The following is a 21423-nucleotide window of genomic DNA, read 5'->3' on the forward strand; positions in this document are numbered from 1 at the left end:
CTGGCAAAGGCAAGTCCACTTCTTGCAATAACCTTGCTTTGACCTAGTTGTTAAACCACAATAACTCCGTCTCCAATTGGTCCACTATTTAATTGCTCATATTCATATGCCTTAGCATATTACACAGGTCAGAAACATAATGGCCAACGGTCTCACTGCGTAGCTGGTTCCTGGTAAAGAAAACGAGCCCTTCCTGCGTGACGCTCTGGGGTGGAACACAGGGTATCTGACATATGTGAATGGCTCTGTCTAGCAATCTGCACTTCTCTTCATGCCTCCACGAGGGTGTGCTGTAGATTCTCTCCACCTGCTGAACAGCCACACAGCGCACCAGGCAGGATTGCACCCTCGCACTTCTTTGCAACGTAACTTGCCTCCAGGAGGATCTGGGAGTCCTGCGACCACATCCTTCAATTTTCTGCCAGGCTCCTTTCCTGACTGGGAGGTTCCGGTCGTTCATTTGCTCCCATTTTTGCCAAAGAGCATGTTTTCTTCTGGCAGCATACACATCAGGATGTAACACACAGGAGTGCTGGTAAGAGAGACTTGACTTTCTCTCTTGTCCCTAGTCACAGGGATGGATCCAGGTTATTGTAGGTACCTGTTATATGGTACCCACTACTCTCCTCTCTCTCCTTTCTACCTGCTTCCCCCTCAGCTTCTCTCTCTTATCCAACAACCCCTCCTCTCCCCCACTCCAAACCTGACTGCCCCCAAGTCCCAAAAACTAAGGGTTTAGCACAGAAATAAAACCAATATATTCATAATTCCAGAGAAAAAGACAAAAACAGACATGGAATTGACATGCTTCTCCTGCCACCACCTGGATCACTTAGCTCCTGAGTCGTACCCCCCAGCCAGAGCCTGCTTTGGTCTCTATGTAGACCAGAGGTCTCCAAACTCTGGGGTTGGAGGAACATCTCGGGGGGCGCAGAAGGGCCCGGGCCAGCCCTCTCGGGGGGCAGGGAGGGAGCGCCAGCCAGCCCCTCCCCACCACCAGCTCTGCTCTGATCCCTCCCCCAGCCGCATCCCCAGCTCCCGGCCCCGTGCCCAGCCTTGGCATGGCTCCACTCCCAGCCCTGCACCGGCCCTGCACTTTAGCTGCTGGCCCTGGCTCTGTTTCCGGCCTGGGGCCGAGGCTGGGGGGAGACCAGGAACAGAGCTGCACCTGGTCATGGGTCCGGTTCTGGGGCCGAGGCTGGGGGGAGACCAGGAACAGAGCTGCACCTGGTCACGGGTCCGGTTGCCAGCCCTCACCACAGCCCGTCTGTGGATCTGTCCTTGCCCCCAGCCTTGGCCCCTGGGTGCAGTCCTGCTCCTGGCCCCAGACCCCCTGCAGCTGCGGCCCCAGCCTTGGCCCGCTTACCCCATCCGTGTCCCCACCCTCCAGGCTACGGCCCCGGCTCCAGGGAGGGGTGTGGACAGGAGTTGGGGGGGCACAACCCTTGGAAGTTTGGGGACCTCTGATCTGGATTGTACGCTCTCTGGACCAGGGTGCGTGTGGGTTACAGGTCCCCCTCTGCGCCAATCCACAGCAGACATGAGATGTGACAGCCCCTTCAGCGCCAGCAGGAGCAACTCCTCTTTTAGCCTCACAGTAACGTCCTTGTAGCACAACAGGGCTTCGGGCCTGGCCCTGGGCCCTTCGGACAGAGCTGTACCACACAGCCATTTCACTCCTGGGCCTGGCTTCCTGGGGAACGGGATGCTGATATTTTCCGACCTCCTCCAGGGGTGTGAGCTCTGTCATTAGTGTCTGACCAGACTGTTGAGCTGCTGGGATGGAAGGTGCTGGAGGAGTGTGTTATTTGCTGGCTCGTGAAGCTCTCGTGTTCTGCAGCAGACCCTTCCCAGAGCTCACCCTGTCTCTAAGAACGGACCGTCCTGCAGTTTGCCTTACCTACAGATTTTGTCCGGGGCATTCCTTTGCGTAGGGACACATGGGGTTTCTCGGCCCCTGGGAGAACTCCCGAGTGAGCTGCCATTCCCTGGCGTTCGAATAGTGACTAGGAAAGAAACAAAGATGGGAACGTCACTCTGACATCGGACTCCACTGAACAGAAACAAAACTTCAACCTCAGCACCGTCCAACTCTGCTACATGGTGTGAAGGACGAGCGGGGCACTGAGGTCAGGCCTGAACTCTGGGGAAGGCTCGTCTCTTGCTGTGTGTGTGCAGTGCCCTGCGCAGCGGGGCCTTCATACAGCATGGGGTGGCGAGCATTCGCTAACGTAACCGTCCAGGGGAGATGCACCCCCTTCCCTCTTGGCTCCCATTGAGGCCAACAGCCAAAGCCTCACTGATTTCAGTGGGAGCAGGCTGCGGTCCCTGGAGCGTAATGGAAATAAGCCGCATCCGTAGAGCTTATAGCGAATGTACGGCGCAAAGCTCACAGCCTCAGGGGCCCACTCTCCCCCGCACCCCCGACCTCTGTCTCTGACTCTCTTCTCCCTCAAGAACGTCTCAAAACCCTCGGCCATTAGCCGCGCCTCCCTCCCACGTGCCCATTTCACCGCTGCACTGCAACACCTCACCCTGCAGTGACGGTACAGGGCACTTCCCCAGCGCCCCAGCCACGTCTCTGTCTGCTCCAGTCTCTGAGATCCTCTGTCTAAAACCGTCTCAGGCTTCGGACTTCTCTCTTGCCCTTCTTTTATCCGGAGTCCTCCACTAGCCCCAGTGACCTGTCCTGCCTCATCTCCGGAGCCTGAGTCCTCACTCCTGCTCCAATCACCTCTCGGACTGTCTTCCCTCCTTTATCATCTTCCCGAAACCCCAGACTCAACCCCCATGTGCCCTGACATGCTGCAGCCAGCCTGCGCTCTCACGCCGGACAGACCTGGAGCACTGTCCTCCCTGCCACCTGCACGGCCTCACCATCCATCTCCCCGTCACACCCAGCACGGCCACTGGCCTTCCCGATATCGCCCTGGACATGACCCCCTGCAACCCCTCTGGTCCCCCATCTCCCCTGCAACCTCTCTGGCCCCCCATCTCCCCTGCAACCTCTCTGGCCTCCCCTCTGGCCCCCCATTGACCCTGCAACCTCTCCGGCCCCACATCTCCCCTGCAACTTCTCTGGCCTCCTCTCTGGCCCCCCATCTCCCCTGCAACCTCTGGCCTCCCCACTGCTCCCCCATTTCTCTTGCAACCTCTGGCCTCCCCTCTACTCCCCCATCTTCCCTGCAACCTCTCTGGCCTCCCCTCTGCTCCCCCATCTCCCCTGCAACCTCTGGTCTCCCCTCTGCCCCCACATCTCCCCTGCAAACCCTCTGGCCTCCCCTCTCCTCCCCCATCTCCCCTGCAACCTCTGGCCTCCCCTCTGCTCCCCCATCTCCCCTGCAACCTCTGCCCTCCCCTCTGCTCCCCCATCTCCCCTGCAACCTCTGGCCTCCCCTTTGCACTCCACGACCCCCCTACCCCATCTGCTCCCCCATCTCCCTCCCCACTGCAATCTCTCTAGCCATGAGCCCACTGCCCCATCTCCCACTCTCCTGCAACCTCTTTGGCCTCCCTCCACTCACTATGCCCACCCATGTCCTCTCAGCCGACCTACCACCCCCTCCCCATTCCATCCCAAGAAAACGTCTCCCTGCTCTGGCTCCTTTGTACCCTTGCTGTTTGCTGCCCCACAGCTAGATGCTTGTCATAACACTTGCCGTCCTTGCTGGACGCCAGTAAGCAGAACCCCCTCCCACGCCCAGACGCCCTCCTGTCTCACACTGATCTCCGCTGGCGTGATGCGCCGGCTCGTGGGTCGTTGCTTCACAGTGGCTGCCCTGGAATCTGCTTCGACAATGTCTGCTCTCAGCGAGGGCTCAGCTGCTGCCAAGATCTCATCCAGTTTCTCTGGAAATTCAGACATAAAGCCAAATCAGCGTGTGGCAGGGGACAGGCTGAACTCTGCACTTGGGGATGGGCCACAGATCGGGTGGAGACTGAGTTTGTGGCAGCTGCTGTTCACTCTCCTCCTTTGCACTAAGTCCTGCAATCCTAACGAAGCCCCCAACCCCGTCATTTGCCTACATTACATCCAGGTACGGGCTCAGGTGCGAGTGCCGCATTAGCCAGTATGTGCCATCCGGAGGGAAGCAGCCCCATTCCTCACTCACTGCCCAGGCCACGTCGGTATTGCCGCCCTTCCAAACAACAGGAACTTCTAAAGTTTCACCTAGTTTACAATTTCTGGCTGGCCAACATCCGGGCTGGGTTGCGTTTTTAACTGCCACGTGTTGCTGCAGTTCCTTTCCCTACATTCCCAGTGATGCCCTTTGTCTACTCTAGGAAATACTTTCAATTTTTGAAATATGTCTCCTGAAAAGAATGACTGTCCAGGTGGCTGTCAGGCTCGGCCAGCGCCCATGAGGCATGTACAAATGTCTAGACTCTGTCCAGCCTGGCTGTTGAACGTGGGCCTCTACGCCTCCAGTCTGTGGCTGCTCATGTCCTAAACCCTGTAAGCCTGGCGAGCCAAACAGAAGCTTTAGGAAACGCAGAGAGTTTTGAATGTCACGGCTGCAGCGTCTATAAAGAACACAGACATCTCAGAGGTTCAAGAGAAGCACATGGAACAACTCCAGAGTGATTGTACCGGCCGGGCAAAGGCAGCAGTGCTCACTGAGGACAGCAGAACGAGCCACGTTTGGCATTGCTAGGCCAATCGTTTTTGCTTTAAGACGGGGAAGAAATGAGAAAACTTGAAAACCCCTCAAATTTCCAGCACTCCGGTCTGCGGTGGGGCCCGTGACAGCAATCAAACCCATGAATCCTCTGCCAGCGGTGACCACACCTGCCACCTCAGGCAGAGAGCGTCAGACTGAGTCTGCCTGAAAGCTACTCACAGCCTTGACTCTGGGGAGACTGCCATCGCTCCATGAAAACAGCTGTCCCCAAGGGCTTGTCTGCCTGGCACAGCCGTCTGCACCAGCGGCGTGTGAATCAGCACTGCGGTACGTTTGCACCAGCAGGGGCCACGCAGGTGAGTTCCTGCACAGCTTGTCGCTGCACTTTAGACCTCACGCCCCCCAGTGAGCATTGCTGTGCCGTGATGAAAAGCCCCTGGGGTTTCCATGGCACAGAGCCTCGAGGTCAGAGGTCCCCAAACTGTGGGGTGTACCCCATTTGGGGGAGCATGGCTGGGGCCCGGACCAGCCCCCAGTGGGGCAGGGAAGGAGTGCCACCCAGCTCTGCTCCTGGCCCCGTGCCTAGGCTCCTGGCTCCTGGCCCCAGGCGTGTGGCTCTGGCTCCCAGCCTCAGCCCCTGGGAGGAGCTCCGCTCCCACTCCCAGCTGTGTCCAGCCTTGGCCCCCTTTCCAGTCTGCATCCTCCCCCTGCCCACTGGAGCCACGGCTCCGCTCCCAGACCCAGCTTGGGGGGAGGCACAGACTGGGGTAACAGGGGCATGACCCTGAAAAGTTTGGGGACCACTGCTCTAGGTTTCCCTAGGGGTGAAAGCTTTAGGAGCTACTAGATCCCTGCTGAGCTGGCCACCCACCTGCAAACCTCTCTGGGGCAGATCCCTGGTGCCACTGCCTGACAGCTGTATAGAGCAGTCAGGAGCTAGAGCCTCACGGGACGGGAGGCACTGGCCATGTGCAATGCCTCTCTGGAGTGGTGGACAAAGCGGCTCCAGAACATCTGAAAGCCAAGGACTTGGCCTGGGCGAGCCGGTGGAGGAGGGCGACCCACCCCAGAAGATGGCAGCAGAAGTCTGATTTAGCTCCTCTCTCCCCGTGCTGGTACGGTTGGAGTTCCTGTGACCTCATATGGGGAGAGCCAGGACCAGGCGCTGTGCCCATCTCGACAGCCACAGCCCCACATCTGTGCACAACCCCACCCACTGAGCCCAGGTGGCTCTCCACTGTCCCCTCCTGGGCATGAGCCAAACCATTTGCAGGGCTAGCCAGTGGACAGGATCCAGGGCCTTGGAGAGCAAGTGCCCCCTCTATGGCTGCACAAAGCGGAACACCAGGAAGACAGCAGGAGAGGACGGGCCATGCGCTAAATTCTCTGCTAAACTGAGGAGATTGGGAATGTGCCACATCAGCCATCATCCCTGGTCCCTGTGAGGGCACAATCCTGGGGACTGATGACACGAGCGACAGAACAGTCAGGCCCTGCGCCCTGGGCACTCCCACCTGGAAAGCCTGATTCACGTCCGGGCTTTGTCCCTGTGACCCAAGGGCCTCTTGATGGCAAGTGGCAGAGGGTCACCGGGATCCCCGGGCTCTGGTATGTACACTCTGGTTCACTGAAGTGTCAGGTAAGCTCTCGCCTGAAGCTGGGCTGGAGAGCCCTCCAGTGGGACTGGGATCCCGCAGGACCCACTTCCATAACAGCAGGAGCAGATAAAATGGACTTTGTTGGAGGCGGGACTGGGTGGGCAAAACCCCCAGCCTGCGGTAATTTCTGGGAAAACACAAAATTTTTTGTCAGTTTGTCACAAACCGAATTTCAGCAATGGAAATGGAAAGCAAGTTTGTCTTTGTTTTTAAATTTAAATTTAAGCGAGGGATAAAAAGCGATTTGATGTCTATTATAACAGGAGTTAAAGTATTTTTTACATGGTTTATGCAAGATTTGTTTTATTCTTTTAGTGGTAAAAATTGTGTTTGAATTTCATTGAGATATCAAACATATTAACCGACTGGTTTGGGTGGTTTTGTTTTTGTTTTTTTAGTAGTATGGGGGAATCTATCTCACTTGTTGGATCTAAGGTTTTTGCGGGTGAGAGTGGGATAAAAATGTAAGAAACAATGCGGGAGCGAGGAGGAGTGGCAGTGGGAATTTGTGGGCGGGACAGGAGCGAGGAGGAGTGGGAGTGTGGATTGTGGGCGGGAGCGAGGAGGAGTGGGAGCGGGGATTGCGGGAGGGGCGGGAGCAAGGGGGAGTGGGAGTTGGGGATTGCGAGAGGGGATTGCGGGCAGGGCGGGAGTGGGGATTGTGGGCGGGAGTGAGGAGGAGTGGGAGCGGGGATTGCAGGCAGGGTGGGAACGAGGGGGAGTAGGAGTTGGGGATTGCGAGCGGGGCAGGAGCAAGGGGGAGTGAGAGCGGGGATTGCGGGCGGGGCAGGAGCAAGGGGGAGTGGGAGTTGGGGATTGTGGGCGGGGCGGGAGCGAGGGGGAGTGGGAGAGGGGATTGCGGGCAGGGCGGGAGCGGGGATTGCGGGCAGGGCAGGAGCGAGGGGGAGTGGGGATTGCGGGCGAGGCAGGAGCAAGGGGGAGTGGGAGTGGGGATTGCGGGCGGGGTGGGAGCGAGGAGGAGTGGGAGCAGGGATTGCGGGCGGGGCGGGAGCGAGGGGGAGTAGGAGTTGGGGATTGCGGACGGGGCGGGAGCTAGGGGGCGTGGGAGCGGGGATTGCGGGTGGGAGCAAGGAGGAGTGAGAGCGCGGATTGCGAGCGGGGCGGGAGCAAGGAGGAGTGGGAGCAGGGATTGCGGGCGGGAGAAAGGGGGAGTGGGAGTTGGGGTTGTGGGCGGAGCGGGAGCGAGGGGGAGTGGGGATTGTGGGCAGGGCGGGAGCGAGGGGGAGTGGGGATTGTGGGTGGGATAGGAGCGAGGGGGAGTGGGAGCGGGGACTGCGGGCGGGACAGGAGCGGGGCTAAAAAAACAGTCCCACGCAAGGCTTTATCTTTGTGGAACGTGTGCAGGCAATACGTAAGGAGATCTGTATATCTCCTGGAAACTCTGTTCCTGAGGCTTTGGAGTTAACAGCAGGTCTCTCAGAGGCTGTGTGCTTTGAGACAGGCGTCTCCAGAAGGGGTCACACATCTCCCTGGCTAACCAAAGCATATTGTGTGGCTTACAATAGAAGTCTGTTCTCTCACTGAGTCAAATGGGGGACTTTGGGAGGAAAATGAACAGGAAGATGTAAACAGCAGGGGGCAGGGTACCATGCTTTTAGGTGAAGCTCAAAGGTCTGGGCTGATATATCTGGGGGTGCAGAAAGACACCCTGGCTCCCTTCATTGGGGGGGAGGGCAAGCTTCCATGGGGTTTGGGCCCATGAAGGAAGGGTCTCAGCCATCCTGGTGAAGACACTATGAGAAGGCCTTTGGGGTGAGCAGGAGCTTCCTGGACAAGCGGGCAGCTTGTGTGCTGAGCTCAGGCTCTAGAGTATGTGTGACAGTTTTGTTTCTATGTAACCCTTCGTTTCCAATATTCCGTTTGTCACCATACGACTTTGGTCTTTGTTAAATAAACGTAATGCAGATGCTGTGTGGTAAGCGGGGCCGTGGTCCAAGGTGTCCCGCGGAAGCTGCTGGGTACTGTTCCTTTGGGAACAGCAGGCCTGGCAATTCCGTGAGTGGCCCATGGGTCAGGGCTGGACAGAGCAGGGGGCTGCTTGGAGCACTTGGGGGGGAAGACTGCCTGGCGGTAGCCTGCAGGGGACAGTGGCGCCGCGTGGGCTGGGAGGGAAGTGCTTGTGCTGCCCGTGGCCCGTGGGGTCGGGGAGCTGACCACTGGCAGGCACAGCCGAGGCTCCCTGAAGTTAAGAGCAGGGGGTAGCGAGGTGCCTCGTGGGCCTGGGTGCCCGGGAAACATCACAGTCGTCTTTCCAAACCTCCGGTAATGAATGACCGTTCAGTGGGGCCACGAGAGTGGGAGGAGAGAACTGACTCTAACAGCCACATGCCTCTGCGGGGCCCTGGCACGAGCTAGAAAAGCCCCATGAAGTCACGGCTAGCGTGTGCCTTGCAGCAGAGAGCGTCCGCCAAAGCAGCCCCCCAGCTAGTTCTATGGACATCCCAGGAGACGGGCAAACCCCTCCTGCCTAGAGGGACAATTCCCCAGCCTGACAGAGCTGAGCATCACTCAACAGCTATTTCCATGTCCTCATTTTCCTCCCAGCGATCCCCCTTAAACGGGCCCCTCCCTCCCTGCCCATCCCCTCTTCCTCTCTGTCTGTGCTGAAAGTCAGGGAGGCTACCCAAGGGCGCTCCTCAATTTATGTACTTGTGACCGAGACTGGGCGTCTCCCTGATGCCTGGTTTGCCCTTCCCTCGCAGGGAAGGAGAGGGGGTGTTGGCCCCCCACATCAGGGTGCTCTACGTTCCTGCAGCAGCACCAGCAGAGTTCTGCCTCTAACCAGTACAGCTGGCACCAAACTTCCAGGAAAGCTGGGGATTCTGTGACGTCCGCCTGCTCCAGCCCCACGCCTGGTGCCTGCCTCCGGCCAGGGCTCAGTATATCAGCGCACAGAAACACAGCACCATGGGACGGGATCAGCCTCGCCCCGCTGACCTGTCTACATAGGCAAGGCGGAGGGTTTGCACCTAGTAGTGAGCGTGGCCAGGTTAGTTGTCGTTATTTCATCTAGCTGTGAGTTCCAGGGGCCAGGACGGAGTAGCACCCAATGACCCCCTATGCAGGGGCTGCTTTCAGTGGGGCACAGGCATGAAGCAAACTGAAGCCAATGGAGGATTGTGGCCATCAGCTTTACCCCACCCTGTGCAGCGTGAAGGATAGAAAGCAGGGAAGGACCAGGGCCTGGGATTCTGGGACTCTAGTTGACAAGGGAATTCCCCACTCTGAGCATCTGGTCAAGGGGCTAGTCACCTCTGCAGCTGCACTCTGCTCTGTTGTCGGGCATGGGAACCTCAGCTCTGCTGAGATCTGCCCTCATTCGGGGGTTTCCTGGGGTGCACTTAGCCCTGACCCACTTTCTGAAGGGAGGTGTAAGGGGTTTCTTGGGGATGAAGGCCAGGAAAGTTGTGGGGTTCGGCAGGGATGGGAAGAGCCCCCAAGCTGTACAGTTTCACTCACCCCCTTTTCTCCTCCGCATCGAGGCTTGGAATCAAGAAACAAAACACAGGACATGAATGGCATGCACAGTCCCTGCTCCCTGTCCCGCTCGCTCCTCGCCAGCTGCCCTCCCTAACTCTGCCCCACACTCCCAGCTTCTCAACACCCAGGAGGACGCTGGGCCCACCTGGCAGGAACTAAGCTCTGGCCAGTCAAGGGGTGGCTCTCCGGGCAGTTACCTCCCAGTTTCTGCAATGGCGCTTGCGGTGTATTAGGGCTCGGACAGCCCCGGGGTCTGGTCCATGCTCACTCCTCCAGCATGGGGCCAGCACACAATAATGGGGCTTTTTGCAGCCCCTTTGTGGGAGCAGGAGGGCCATAGTGCGGCACTGCGACTCACAGCATGATAGGACACAAGGCCAGGCCGACTCTCCCATGTCCCACCCTCACGCCCAGGCAGACCTGAGCCCAGCCCTGCCTGGCTACGGGGCCATGGCCAGCACTAGCCCAGCAGGAGAGATGATGGCAGAAGAGGAGTGGAGGGAGGCCTGGACAGGGTTGGATGCCTGAAGTCCTGGAGAAGACAAACACCAAGAAAGGCCTCTCGGAGGGAGGAGGCTTTAGCCCCCACTGCTCACCAGGGGCTCATGGGGAATGTACCGTTCTCCACTGGGCTGACGTGGCCCTGCCACAGAACCCACAAGCGGCTCGAAGGGTGCAAAGGAGAGTGCGCCCCCAACCCCCAAGGAGCACTCGCCTTGGGCACATGGACTGACCTGTGAAACCCAGGGACCTGAGAGACCAGCCGCTACCTCCCTCGCCCCCTGGGAGAGGTGCGGGGACAGAGACCAGCCGCTAACCGCCGCTGGGTGAGGTGGGGGGACAGAGACCAGTCCCTAACCCCCCCGGGAGATGTGGAGGGACAGAGACCAGCTGCTAACCCCCCCCAGAAGAGGTGGGGGGACAGAGACCAGCCGCTAACCCCCCCTGGGAAAGGTGGAGGGACAGAGACCAGCCACCAACCCCCTGGGAAGATGTGGGGTAGAGACTGGCCACTAACTAGCCCCCAGGGAGACAGGGCAGGGACTGGCCACTGAATCCACCCCAGGGAGTCGTGATGCGGGCTGACCGATAATGCCTCTCCAAGTTAGCTGCAGGGCAAGGACTCCCGCAGGACAGGCAGGGCAGATGCCAGCTGCTAACCCCCCCACTCCCAGGAGACATGGGGCAGAGACCAGCTGCTCTTCTCCTCCCATGCCAAGAGCCTGTAGGGAAGGGCTCACTGCTCATCACCCTGCAGGGAGCTCCATAGATCCCCAGGCCAGCAGGGACCATTGTGACCCCCTAGCCTGACCTCCTGCATTGCACAGGCCACCAAGGGGCTGCCCCCTGCTCATTCCCAGAGCAGAGCTTTCACATACACCTCCCACCTGGCTGAAGATGGCCAGTGATGGAGAACCGACCCCAACAATCTGCGGATTACCCTCACTGTTGGGGAGAGGTGGGAGAGAGACCAGCCACTAATTCCCCCCATTCACTCCAGAGACAGGCGGGGCAGAGCCTGGCTGATAATCACTCCCCTCCCCCCACCCCCAGGGAGACACAGGGCAACCTGCCCCAGGACAGGAGGAAGAGAGCGTCTGCTTTTCCCCTGCTGCCCCGAGGCCTGATGGAGGGACTGGCTGTCAGTGACCCCCCAGGGAGATCAGAGCAGGGACTCTCCCTAAATCTCCCCCCACAGAGAGACAATTCCTGTCTTTCTGGGGACTTTCCTTTCCATGCTGTGAGTTTGCACCCCCCATGCCTGGAGAGCTGTGCCTGCCTTCACACATGCATATAGTACACGTCCATGCGTCCCTCCTGTGTGTGCACAGTGACTTGCTGGGCGAGTGCCCAGGCTGGCACGTCCCCATCTACGTGCGAGGGCAGTGCACATGCCAGTCTCCGATGACGGCCTGCCGTGGGCACAGCGCCGTGCTCCCTGTCAGTGTGCACTCACAACCCTCATGGGCCCGTACCAAGTTGATCAGCAGCCCTGCGAGAGCAGAAGGCCTGGGGCACAATCCTGTGAGCACCAACCACTGAGCTGAGCAGCTGTGTCCCACGTGTTCAAAGGGAAAGGCAAGAAAGAGGAGACGACTCGGACTGGCCCGAGGCCCGGCCTAATGCCCACTGTTCAAACCCAGCGCTTCCCCTGGCGGGGGCGGGACCAAGGAGTCAGGACCTTCCTTCGGTGACCAGAAGAGACACCTTATCAGACACGGATACCTAGATTTCGGTGCCTAGCAGGGGCCTGACCCCGAAGGGCTGCTCCTGCCTGGAGCCAGGTCAGCGATGGGGAGACCGGACACAAAAGCTTAAGGAAACCGTGGACTCCAAAGTTCTGTTTAAAAAGCACTAGGGCCAGCCTAGCCCCAGCCAAGGGCACAGCTGGGTGAGAAGGGCCATGTGAGAGAGAGGCGCTGGAACAGGGAGACCCTCCTCACCCCAGCATCTCTCCTCCCACTGCGTGATGCTCAGAGAGGCAGCGGTGGACACATAGCTGCATTTCAGTGTCCAAGCAATGATGAGCCGGGGCTAGGGCAGGCAGGTTCTGTGCAAGATTCCTCCACTCAACTCTGCCAGAGCTCCTGGCTCCGGAGCTCAGCATGCACCTCGGTTCCAGCCCCGGGCCCCTAAACAGCACACACCCTTCATGCCAAATGGGCGTGCAAGACGACTGGGGGCACAAGGGCACAGGGGGTAAGGAGATTCCTCACTACCTCTGGTGCCTGCGGCTAGCTAGCACCCCACTCTAGAACCCGCAAAGGCCCACGCCCCTGCCCTGTCTCTGAGCCAGCCAGCCCAGCCCACATGCGCACCCCCAGGCAGGCAGGCAGGACTGGAGCTGCCCTGCAGGGTACTGGGCAGACTCTGGCCTGGAACAGGGGATCATTTCTATGCACAGGAAACAAGCTGTGATCCCCAGGCTGTGGAAGCCCTGACACACATGGAAGTGCCCTACGCACGCATGTGGAAGCCCTGATGCATGTGAAAGTGCGTGCAGGGGCGCTGGGAGGTGGCCGTGGGATCAGGGGGCTCTGCAGGAATGTCTGAGCTCCTGGAATAAGGTGAGGGCTCCACGAGGACGGACGGGAAGTGCTTGGGGCTCCCTGGAGCACCTGGAAGCAGGCAGGGAAGGGGGGATCTGTGGTGACCCCAGGAACTGGGGGAAGGGGGGGGGTCTGTGGTGACACTTGGAAGGGGTGGGGGAGGGGGGCTCCATGGCGATACCCGGAAGTGTGGGGGGAGGGGGGCTCCATGGTGACCCCAGGAAGTGGGGGGGGGAAGGGGGCTCCATGGTGACACCCAGAAGTGGGTGGGGTCCACCTGGAAGAGCAGGAAGGCAGAAGACACTGGGCTACTGGACACATACAGGGGGTGGGGGCTGCCGAGAACAGCATGTGTGCAGGCCGGGGGGATGCGTGGCTGCCAGGAAGCACTCTCAGAGGGCCCCACCCCTGAGCACGGGCGGTGCAGACGCCAGGGATCGGGTGATTCTGCGCAGGGTTTCTTCTCCTGCTGGCTGCGTCTGCGCTGGTGGCAAGCGACGCTTTGCACAGGCCAAGCACTGCAGAAACTTCCATGTGTGGAGTGTGTGTGCGTCCCTCCAAGCGCCCACCTGTCCCCCCCCAGGGAAGCGTGTGTTAGTGTGGCTTCCTGCTGGGTGTGTCCCTGCACTCTCCATGTCCCGCGCATGCTCCTCATGCACCTGGGCATTCCTGCGTCTGCCCTCGCGCCCCTTGCTTACCTAGTTCCTCCAGCTCGGCCGTCATGGACTTGGAGCGCAGCGTCAGGGTGGTGCTGGGGGCTCTCTTGGGAGGCGGCGGGGCTGAAAGGAAGAGAGATGGCATTTTGCACTTCTTGTCCAGGAACTTGCGAGGAGTGGCCAAGTGCAGGTGCCACTTCTTCTCCACAGCCTGGATCTCCTCGTACTCGCGGGACGAGGAGTCGCACTGCTGCAGAATCTTATTAAGGCTGCGCGTGGAAGCAAACTTCTTCATTGTCCCAGTCACAGGGTCCCAAGGGCACAGGGCAGCCCTGGGACTGCTGAGGTCTGCCAGGGAGCGTCCTGCGCCCAGGTAACCACAGACCCTCAGCCTGCGAGAGTCCAAGCCATGGTCCCTGGGCTGCTCGCACCCCTGCAGTGCCAGGAGAGGCTCAGGTTGGGAAAGCCTCCCTCTCAAATTCACCCGCAGGCAGCTGGCTGCCTGTGTGACTCGGCAAACAGCTTGGCTGGCTGCTTCCCCTCCGTGCACGCCATGGGCGGAGGGTGGGAGAGGGGGACAGAGTCCAGGCTCTCAGCCTCTCACTCCCCAGCTCCTGGGGGGGAGTCCATCCTGCAGTGCCCAGCGCCCACCTCGCCCCGTCTCTGAACTCAGGCTGGATCCAGGCCCGGCGGCGGTGTCAGGGCCCCAGCGAAGGGCTGGAGAGGGATGTCTCCGTGCCAAGCTGCGGGGCCACGTGGCGCATGTGGCAAAGCCCACGAGCAGTGGGCGCTGTGGCGAGGGGCAGGGCTGGGGAGAGGGGCTCCCTAGCCAGGCCCGCCGGTGGCTCTGCCGGAGAGAGGTGCCATGCCATGGGCTCGGGGAGTGGAGATGAGTTGAAGGCTTTTCCTCTTCACTTCAGGTGCCTCCTCCTCGCCTGCTCGGCTGGAACAATGCAGGATTCAACGCTCAGGCGTTACCATGGGAACCGGAGCTTCAGGCTGGTGCCGAGCTGCCTGCATCAGAGACCCCAACAGGGGCGGATTCGGGCAGGGAACGCTGCTCCCACACAGGCCTCCATGAGCCAGGAACACAGGCCGACCCGCGCTGGGAGGAGAGGAGGCCAGCCCGGGCAGAGCTCTGCAGGGGGGCACGGAGGCCTGGGCCCCAGGGCGATCAGAGCCCCGCAGAAACAATCTTCCTCCAGCCAAGGGGAGCCTGCAAGGGCCCGGGTGGCAGCCGGCTCGGTGAATGCCAGGGCCCGGGTGGCAGCCGGCTCGGTGAGGCCAGGGCCCGGGTGGCAGCCGGCTCGGTGAGGCCAGCGCCCGGGTGGCAGCCGGCTCGGTGAGGCCAGCGCCCGGGTACCAGCCGGCTCAGTGAATGCCAGTGCCCGGGTACCAGCCGGCTTGGTGAATGCCAGGGCCCGGGTACCAGCCGGCTCGGTGAGGCCAGGGCCCAGGTGGCAGCCCGCACACTCACTCCGCTCTCTGCCACTCCGCTGGAAAGAGCAGGGGTGCGGTTCCCAGGCAGGGCCCCCGCACAGGCCTGGGGAGGAAGCTGGTGCTGGAGAGCAGGGGCAGAAGAGGCTGGAGGTGCGGGAAGAGGAGGAGGAAGCGACCCCGGCAGAGATCCCAGCACCAGCTCCTGAGCCTCAGTCTTTCCCACGACTCGTGCTCTCGAGCAGTGACAATATAATTACAGCTCTTAGTGTCAGCACAGAGCTGCCTCCCTCCCCCTCTCCTCGTGTCTTGCTTTCTGAGCGCCTCAGTCCTCCCTTTCCCTCAGCGCCTGGCGCCCAGCCACACTCCCCAAGGGAACGGGCTCCTTCGCCACACAGACCCTCGCCACTAAACCAGCACTCGCTCTGACCTGCCGCCTGCCCCCGGTCCACCCCCTGCGCCAGGCAGCTGCCTCCGCTCAGCCCGGCTGCCGGGGATCACACTGCTCGGAACCTCCCCAGGGAGCTGCTGCCGGCTGGAAGGTCCACGCGGGTCCCATGGCGTGGAGGAAAGAGGGGCCTCTCCCCTGCAACCACCCTCCTCCTCTAACAGCCTCCTGACGCTCCATGTGCCCCAGACACCTCCCTGGCTCAGCAGGGGAGAGACTCTGCACCCGGCACCTCCCCCTGTGGCACAAACCCCACCTGGCACCTCCCGCTGTGGGCCAGGGGCACGATCCCCACCCGGCCCGGCCCCGTGGAAAAAACTCCACCCAGCGCCTCCCACTCTGGGCCAAGGGCACTATCCCCACCTGGCACCTCTCCCTCCGGGCTGGGGGTACTATCCCCACCTGGCACCTCTCCCTCTGGGCCGGGGGTACTATCCCCACCTGGCACCTCTCCCTCTGGGCCAGGGGCAAGATCCGCACCCGGGGCACAATCCGCATCCGGCACCTCCCTCTCCAGGCCAGGGGCACAATCCGCACCCGGCACCTCTCCACCCTTGGAAAAAAAACTCCTTTGGCCAACTGGGAAAACCTCTAGATGGCAGGACCTGTGCCAGAAACCAGAAGAAATTCCCTTCTCCTGACAAACACTTCGCAATGAGCTCCTCCCGCACAGAACCACTGGAATTGCCAAAGCCTCAAGTGTCTTTTGGTCCGTGCTGGGTGGGCTGCAGGTACAACCCCTTGCCAAGGAAAGCCTATAAACTCAGGGCTGAATTCACCAGTCCTCTACAGCTGCTTATGTGGATGGTCTGTGAACAATTCCCCTGCATAAAGCTGCCAAACACCCCAAGGCCCCGTGAAAGGGGTGAGGGGCAGGGCGGGGGGGGCATGGTGGAACAGAGCTCTGCTCTGCCCTGTCCTCCATTGGCTAAAGGGCCTAAGGGCCTCTGTGGCTCAGGATAAAGAAGCCACGTCTGGCTCCCTGTGGCCCCCCCTCCCCTAATTCCTCTGAGCTCTGAGTGGAGATTCCAGCCCTTGATCTCGTTTGGTGAACAGTGGGGGGCTCTGCCTGGCAGAAGCTAGAGGGGGCACATCGGGATGCCCTACGTAGCCAGAGTCTGGGGTGCTTCTCTCAGCCTCGGGGGAGCCCTGGACATGCCATCCTGAGCCTGGGGTGCCCAGTAACACTGGTTTCTGATACGTTGTTCTGGTCAGGACTCCCTTGTTCTGTCCTGGCTGGAGCTGCCAGCCTGAGACGTATCCTGCGCGGCACACTTTACCCTGCTTCGCGCAGTCCAGTGCTCTGGCCGACGCGGTGCCCGCAGGCCTATGCTGCATGCTGCAGCATCTCCTGTGCTAAGTGCAGCCCAGGGGTGTCTGCGCAGGTAAGCACCTCTGGCCTGGAGGCCTCAGCAGATATGCCCACTGTTCAGCTCAGGCTGCACCCGGAGAGCCACTGCACCTTCACTTCCTTCCATTGTTGCTGTGAAAACCCCGTCGATCTTCACAGACAAGGAGCCAGTCTCCCGTCACCAGGGACAGAGCAGCAGGTAGTGGCTCTCACCTCCGCTGGGCAGGGCCAGGGCAATAAACAGGCCCTGGGTAACGAGCGGCAAAGTATCATCCTCGGGTCCAAGGCCCACGCTGGGCCAATCTGGCGAGGATATGAGTGGTTACGGTGCCCACTTCCAGGGGCACAGCTCTTCAGCTCACACTGCAGCCACTCACGCTTTTAGCTCGGGAGGCTCCCGGTTCAATTCACTGGCCAGCCAGCTCACCCCGGATTAAATGAGCCGAGCTGGTGGGATAAGGGCCCCAGGGGAACTGGAGGCTGAGCCAGGCCAGCAGGATAATAGGCCCTGGCAGCAGAGAAAGGGTCCAGGGATACCGAGAGCTTGGGCTGGTGGGAGACTGAACCCAGCATAACGAATGGCTAGGCTGAGCTGGGGGGACAACCTGCAGAATGAGGCGGAGCTCACTTGTTCGTTGCTCAGAAATAACAGGCCATTCCACACCTACCCTTCTTCCGGACGACTTCTTCTGATTCTGGCTTGCGGCTGACGGAGACGACTTTCATCACCAGGTGGTTTCCCCCTTGCCGGATCAGCGACACCACTTGCTTGTGCCCTACTTTGACCACATTCACACCATTCACCTGGGACACAAAGAGACACTGATCAGCACAAACGCTGCCCAGCCCACAGCAAACAGGCAGCAGGAACAATGGGGCTTAGGGGTCCCAGGCTGTGTTCTGAACTTGTAGGACACACTGGAGATGTGTGTGCATCAGGAAGGAGGGTGGGGGACAGGAAACCCAGGTCACCTGCACAGAGCCTCTTTACCGTTCTGTAGTTATAGTTAACAGATGGGGAAACTGAGGCTGACAGGTGACATGAACTGTCCAAGATCACAGAGAGTGTCAGCGTCAGGCCTGAAGCCATAGCAGATCGGCTTTCAGATGTTGCAGAGATTGTGCTAACAGAAGCACTCAGATAGTCAGCTCGTGTACAGTGGGGTCAAACAAGCCAGGGGCCAAAGCCTGTCTCATTGATGTATCCATTAGAAATATCTGGAGATGGGCCTGCCTGTCAAGACCTAGGTGTAAAGGACTTACATATCGCACATTTACCGTGGACGCACACCTCCCCCAAACAGAATTAACATTTTTTATGGGGCACAGCACCCATACATAAGGGTCAGTGTTTGAAACCAGAAGACTTAGAATGAGGCATCCTGGTACCAAGAGGAAAAATAAGCAATCTGCTCGTAAAAAGGAACCTACTCTGAAAAATCTACCACGGTGGTGCCAATTGCCATAGTAATGAACTGTAACATCTGTGGCCACGCTGGACATTGCTAGGCAAACAACTCTGATCTCAGGCACACGGGATGCATGCGCACCATAAGTGGAATACGTGTATGGACAATCACTCAAAGGAGAACCCAGGAATTTCTGCTTTCTAGCCCTGAGTTTAATTCCCCAGAATTTCCTCCTTTATCAACATGTTTGACAAATCTTTTCAGCAATCAGTAGGAGCCATGTTGGGTATCATTCTTCCCCCCCGTTTCCAGTGCTAGTATCCAGCTTTTTAAAGACTTCTTGGGTCATAAACAGTCTGGTTGTGGCCCGAGGCCTCATAACCTGCAATAAGACGAGCATGAAATGGAGGAAATGAAAAAATCAGGCCCCCGTTAGTCACGTAAACAAGTGGCCTGAATTTGAGAGCTACTGAGCACCGGACCCTTGCAAGTGGAGGTGTGCAGCGTCTTTGAAAATCAGAGCACAGATCTAGGTGCCTAAACATGGATCTGTGCGCCTAGCTCTGGGCCCCTGTGCTTGGAAGCGTTGGCCTCAAGCGCTCCATGACTCAGTCACCTCCTTTGTAAAATAGGGGCTGGGGACCAGGGAGTACCCACTTGTAAAGTGCTTTGACAGCTGCTGATGAAAAGGGCCATATACGCCAAGAGCCACGGGTATTGTGACCATGAGTTCATTAATGGGGGGCTAGAAGGTGGGCAGAGGAGGGCGGTTGACACTGACATTATCTATTCGGAATAGAATTTAAATAAAATAAAATTTTTAAAAAAATGTATATGATAAAAGAACACTACGAAGGTTGCGCTATCAAGCCCGTTTATGTGGCCTGTGCAACATTAATTCTGCTCCCTTGTGCACATTCATTATGAGACCGTCATCTACAGGATCGCTGGCTCACTCAGTGCACAGGATGAACAGCTGGTCGGTATTTTTTTCATATTTCTTTTAGTGACCCTTGCCTTATGTACTGGACACCAGCCAAAGCCTGCCCTGAATACTGCATTATTCATTTCCTCGTGGTCTTTTCTGCGGTGCTCATCCACACAGCATCTGAGAGACTCTCATACTTTAATGGAATTTATAGCCATATCACCGCTGTGAGAGAAGAGGAGCATGATAGGAGGGAGGTGATTTTACCTCTCTACGCTGCACTGATGAGACCCGTGTGGGAATAACTGCATAGAAATCTGGTGGCAACATTTTAAAAATTATGTTGAAAAATTGGAGGCTACAGAGAACCTAAAAGAAGTGGAAAGATGAGATGTGGGAAACGCCTGACGGTGCGAGGCCGACGGAGCCCAGACTGTCTCGCTCATCAGAAATAAGATTGAGAGGTGACTTGGTTACACTGTCCAAGCACCTTCATGGAGAGAAACTGCCAGATACTAAAGGCAGAGGAAGGCATAAAAAGAACAGATGGCTTGAAATTCAAGACTGACCAATTAGAAATAAGGCACAATTTATTAACAGTGCAGGTGATTAACCACTGGAGCAGACTCCAAAGAGACGTGGTGGATATTCCATCTCTTGATGTCATCAAACCAAGCCTAGATGCCTTTCTGGAAGACATGCTCTAGCCAAACATAAGCTATTGGGTGAAATACAGGAGTAACTGGGCAAAATGTAAAGGCCTGTGATATTCAGGAGGTTACAGTCTCCAATTTTTCAACATCCTTTTAAAAATGTCAACATCAGAACTGTACACAGTATTGGTCTCACCAATGCCATATACACGCAGGTAAAATCAAATCCTTACTATGCCTGCTTGCTACTCTCCTATTTATACGTCTAAGAATTGCATTAGCTTTTTTTTTTTTTTTTTGCAATCGCATAGCATTGGGAGAGTGAGTTGAGCTGCTTGTGCACTACGACCCCTAAATCCTTTCCAGAGTCTCAGCTTTCCAGGACACAGGCCCAGTCTGCAGGTACAGCCAGCATTCCTTGTTCCTAGATATATAACTTTGCATTTGGCTGGATTACAAGGCATTTTGTTTGAGTGGGCCTGGCTTATCAAGCGATCAAGATCGCTCTGTATGACTGCCCTGTCCTTGTCACTATACATCGCTCTCCCAAACTCTGTGTCATTCACAAATTGTATCACCAGTGATTCCATGTTTCACTCCCAGATCATTGATGGAGATGATGAATAGCATCAGGCCTAGAATTGATCCCTGTGGCACGTCACTAGAAACACTCCTATAAAATGTTGATTCACCACTGACAACAGCTTTCTGAGATCTGTCTAACACCCATTGTTTCATGTTCTCTGTGTGTATATATATATCTTCCTACTGTATTTTCCACTGCATGTATCCGATGCAGTGGGTTTTGGCCTGTGACAAAGTGGGACTGTTCTTAATGTTTCCTCTGCATAATGTGGGGGTGCCTCAGTTTCCCCTAGGCAGTTCTTAAGTATCTAGGTGGTGGGATAAGGGTGTATGATGGTTGCAGAGCCCTAGAGGGCAGGTGTGTGCAGGGGTCTGGACACAGAGAATGGCCGACACCCTGTTTCCTGGCAACTGATGGCCTGGGCCTTTCCCCCCTGCAAGGTGAGAGCTAAAGGGTTGGAGAACAAAGGGATCCAGTGACCTCCTGGCCCGGGAAAGGGACGAAGCCCAGAGGAGGAGGGGCTGGAGGGAGTTTCAGTTGGGGGCTGGCTGGAGACATGGAGTGAAGGGCAGACATGGTTGTCTGGCTCACTGCCCCCCAAAATGGACCCAGCTGAGGGGTCCGGTTCTCTGCACCTGCAAGCTCTGTGTTAGACCATGTTCCTGTCGTCTAATAAACCTCTGTTTTACTGGCTGGCTGAGAGTCACGTCTGACTGCGGAGTTGGGGGGCAGGACCCTCTGGCTTCCCCAGGACTCCGCCTGGGCGGACTCGCTGTGGGAAGCGCAGGGAGGGGCAGAGGAGGCTGAATGCTCCGAGGTCAGACCCAGGAAGGTGGAAGCCGGGTGAGGTGTGTGTCCTGAAGACAGGCTGCTCACAGAAAGGAGACTTCCCCAGAGTCCTGCCTGGCTTCATAGGGAGCAGTTCCAGAACATCCGATGAAGTGAGCTGTAGCTCACGAAAGCTTATGCTCAAATAAATTGGTTAGTCTCTAAGGTGCCACAAGTCCTCCTTTTCTTTTTGTGAATACAGACTAACACGGCTGCTACTCTGAAATACATCAACACAGTCATCTTCATCAACCAAACTTGTAATTGCATCATAGAACTAAATCCGGTTTGTTGGA

The 21423-nt window shown here is 58.0% G+C and overlaps 1 protein-coding gene across 2 annotated transcripts in view; it reads right to left on the reverse strand.

The window, feature by feature from the left end:
• The window catches only part of SHANK3 (SH3 and multiple ankyrin repeat domains 3), a 755611-nt gene that overhangs the window by 45246 nt on the left and 688942 nt on the right, over positions 1-21423 (reverse strand). The window contains exons 18-22 of one of the 2 annotated variants that reach the window (XM_043522025.1): positions 17392-17527; positions 13530-13610; positions 9761-9784; positions 3722-3849; positions 1901-2006 (exon numbers count right to left, since the gene is read on the reverse strand). In XM_043522025.1, coding sequence (XP_043377960.1) covers positions 1901-2006; positions 3722-3849; positions 9761-9784; positions 13530-13610; positions 17392-17527 — 475 coding nt within the window. The remainder of the gene's footprint in view (positions 1-1900; positions 2007-3721; positions 3850-9760; positions 9785-13529; positions 13611-17391; positions 17528-21423) is intronic. The other variant, XM_043522029.1, reaches the window with a different exon arrangement.

The sequence above is a fragment of the Chelonia mydas genome, chromosome 1, assembly GCF_015237465.2.
Source record: "Chelonia mydas isolate rCheMyd1 chromosome 1, rCheMyd1.pri.v2, whole genome shotgun sequence".
In the NCBI taxonomy this organism is placed as follows: Eukaryota; Metazoa; Chordata; order Testudines; family Cheloniidae; genus Chelonia; species Chelonia mydas.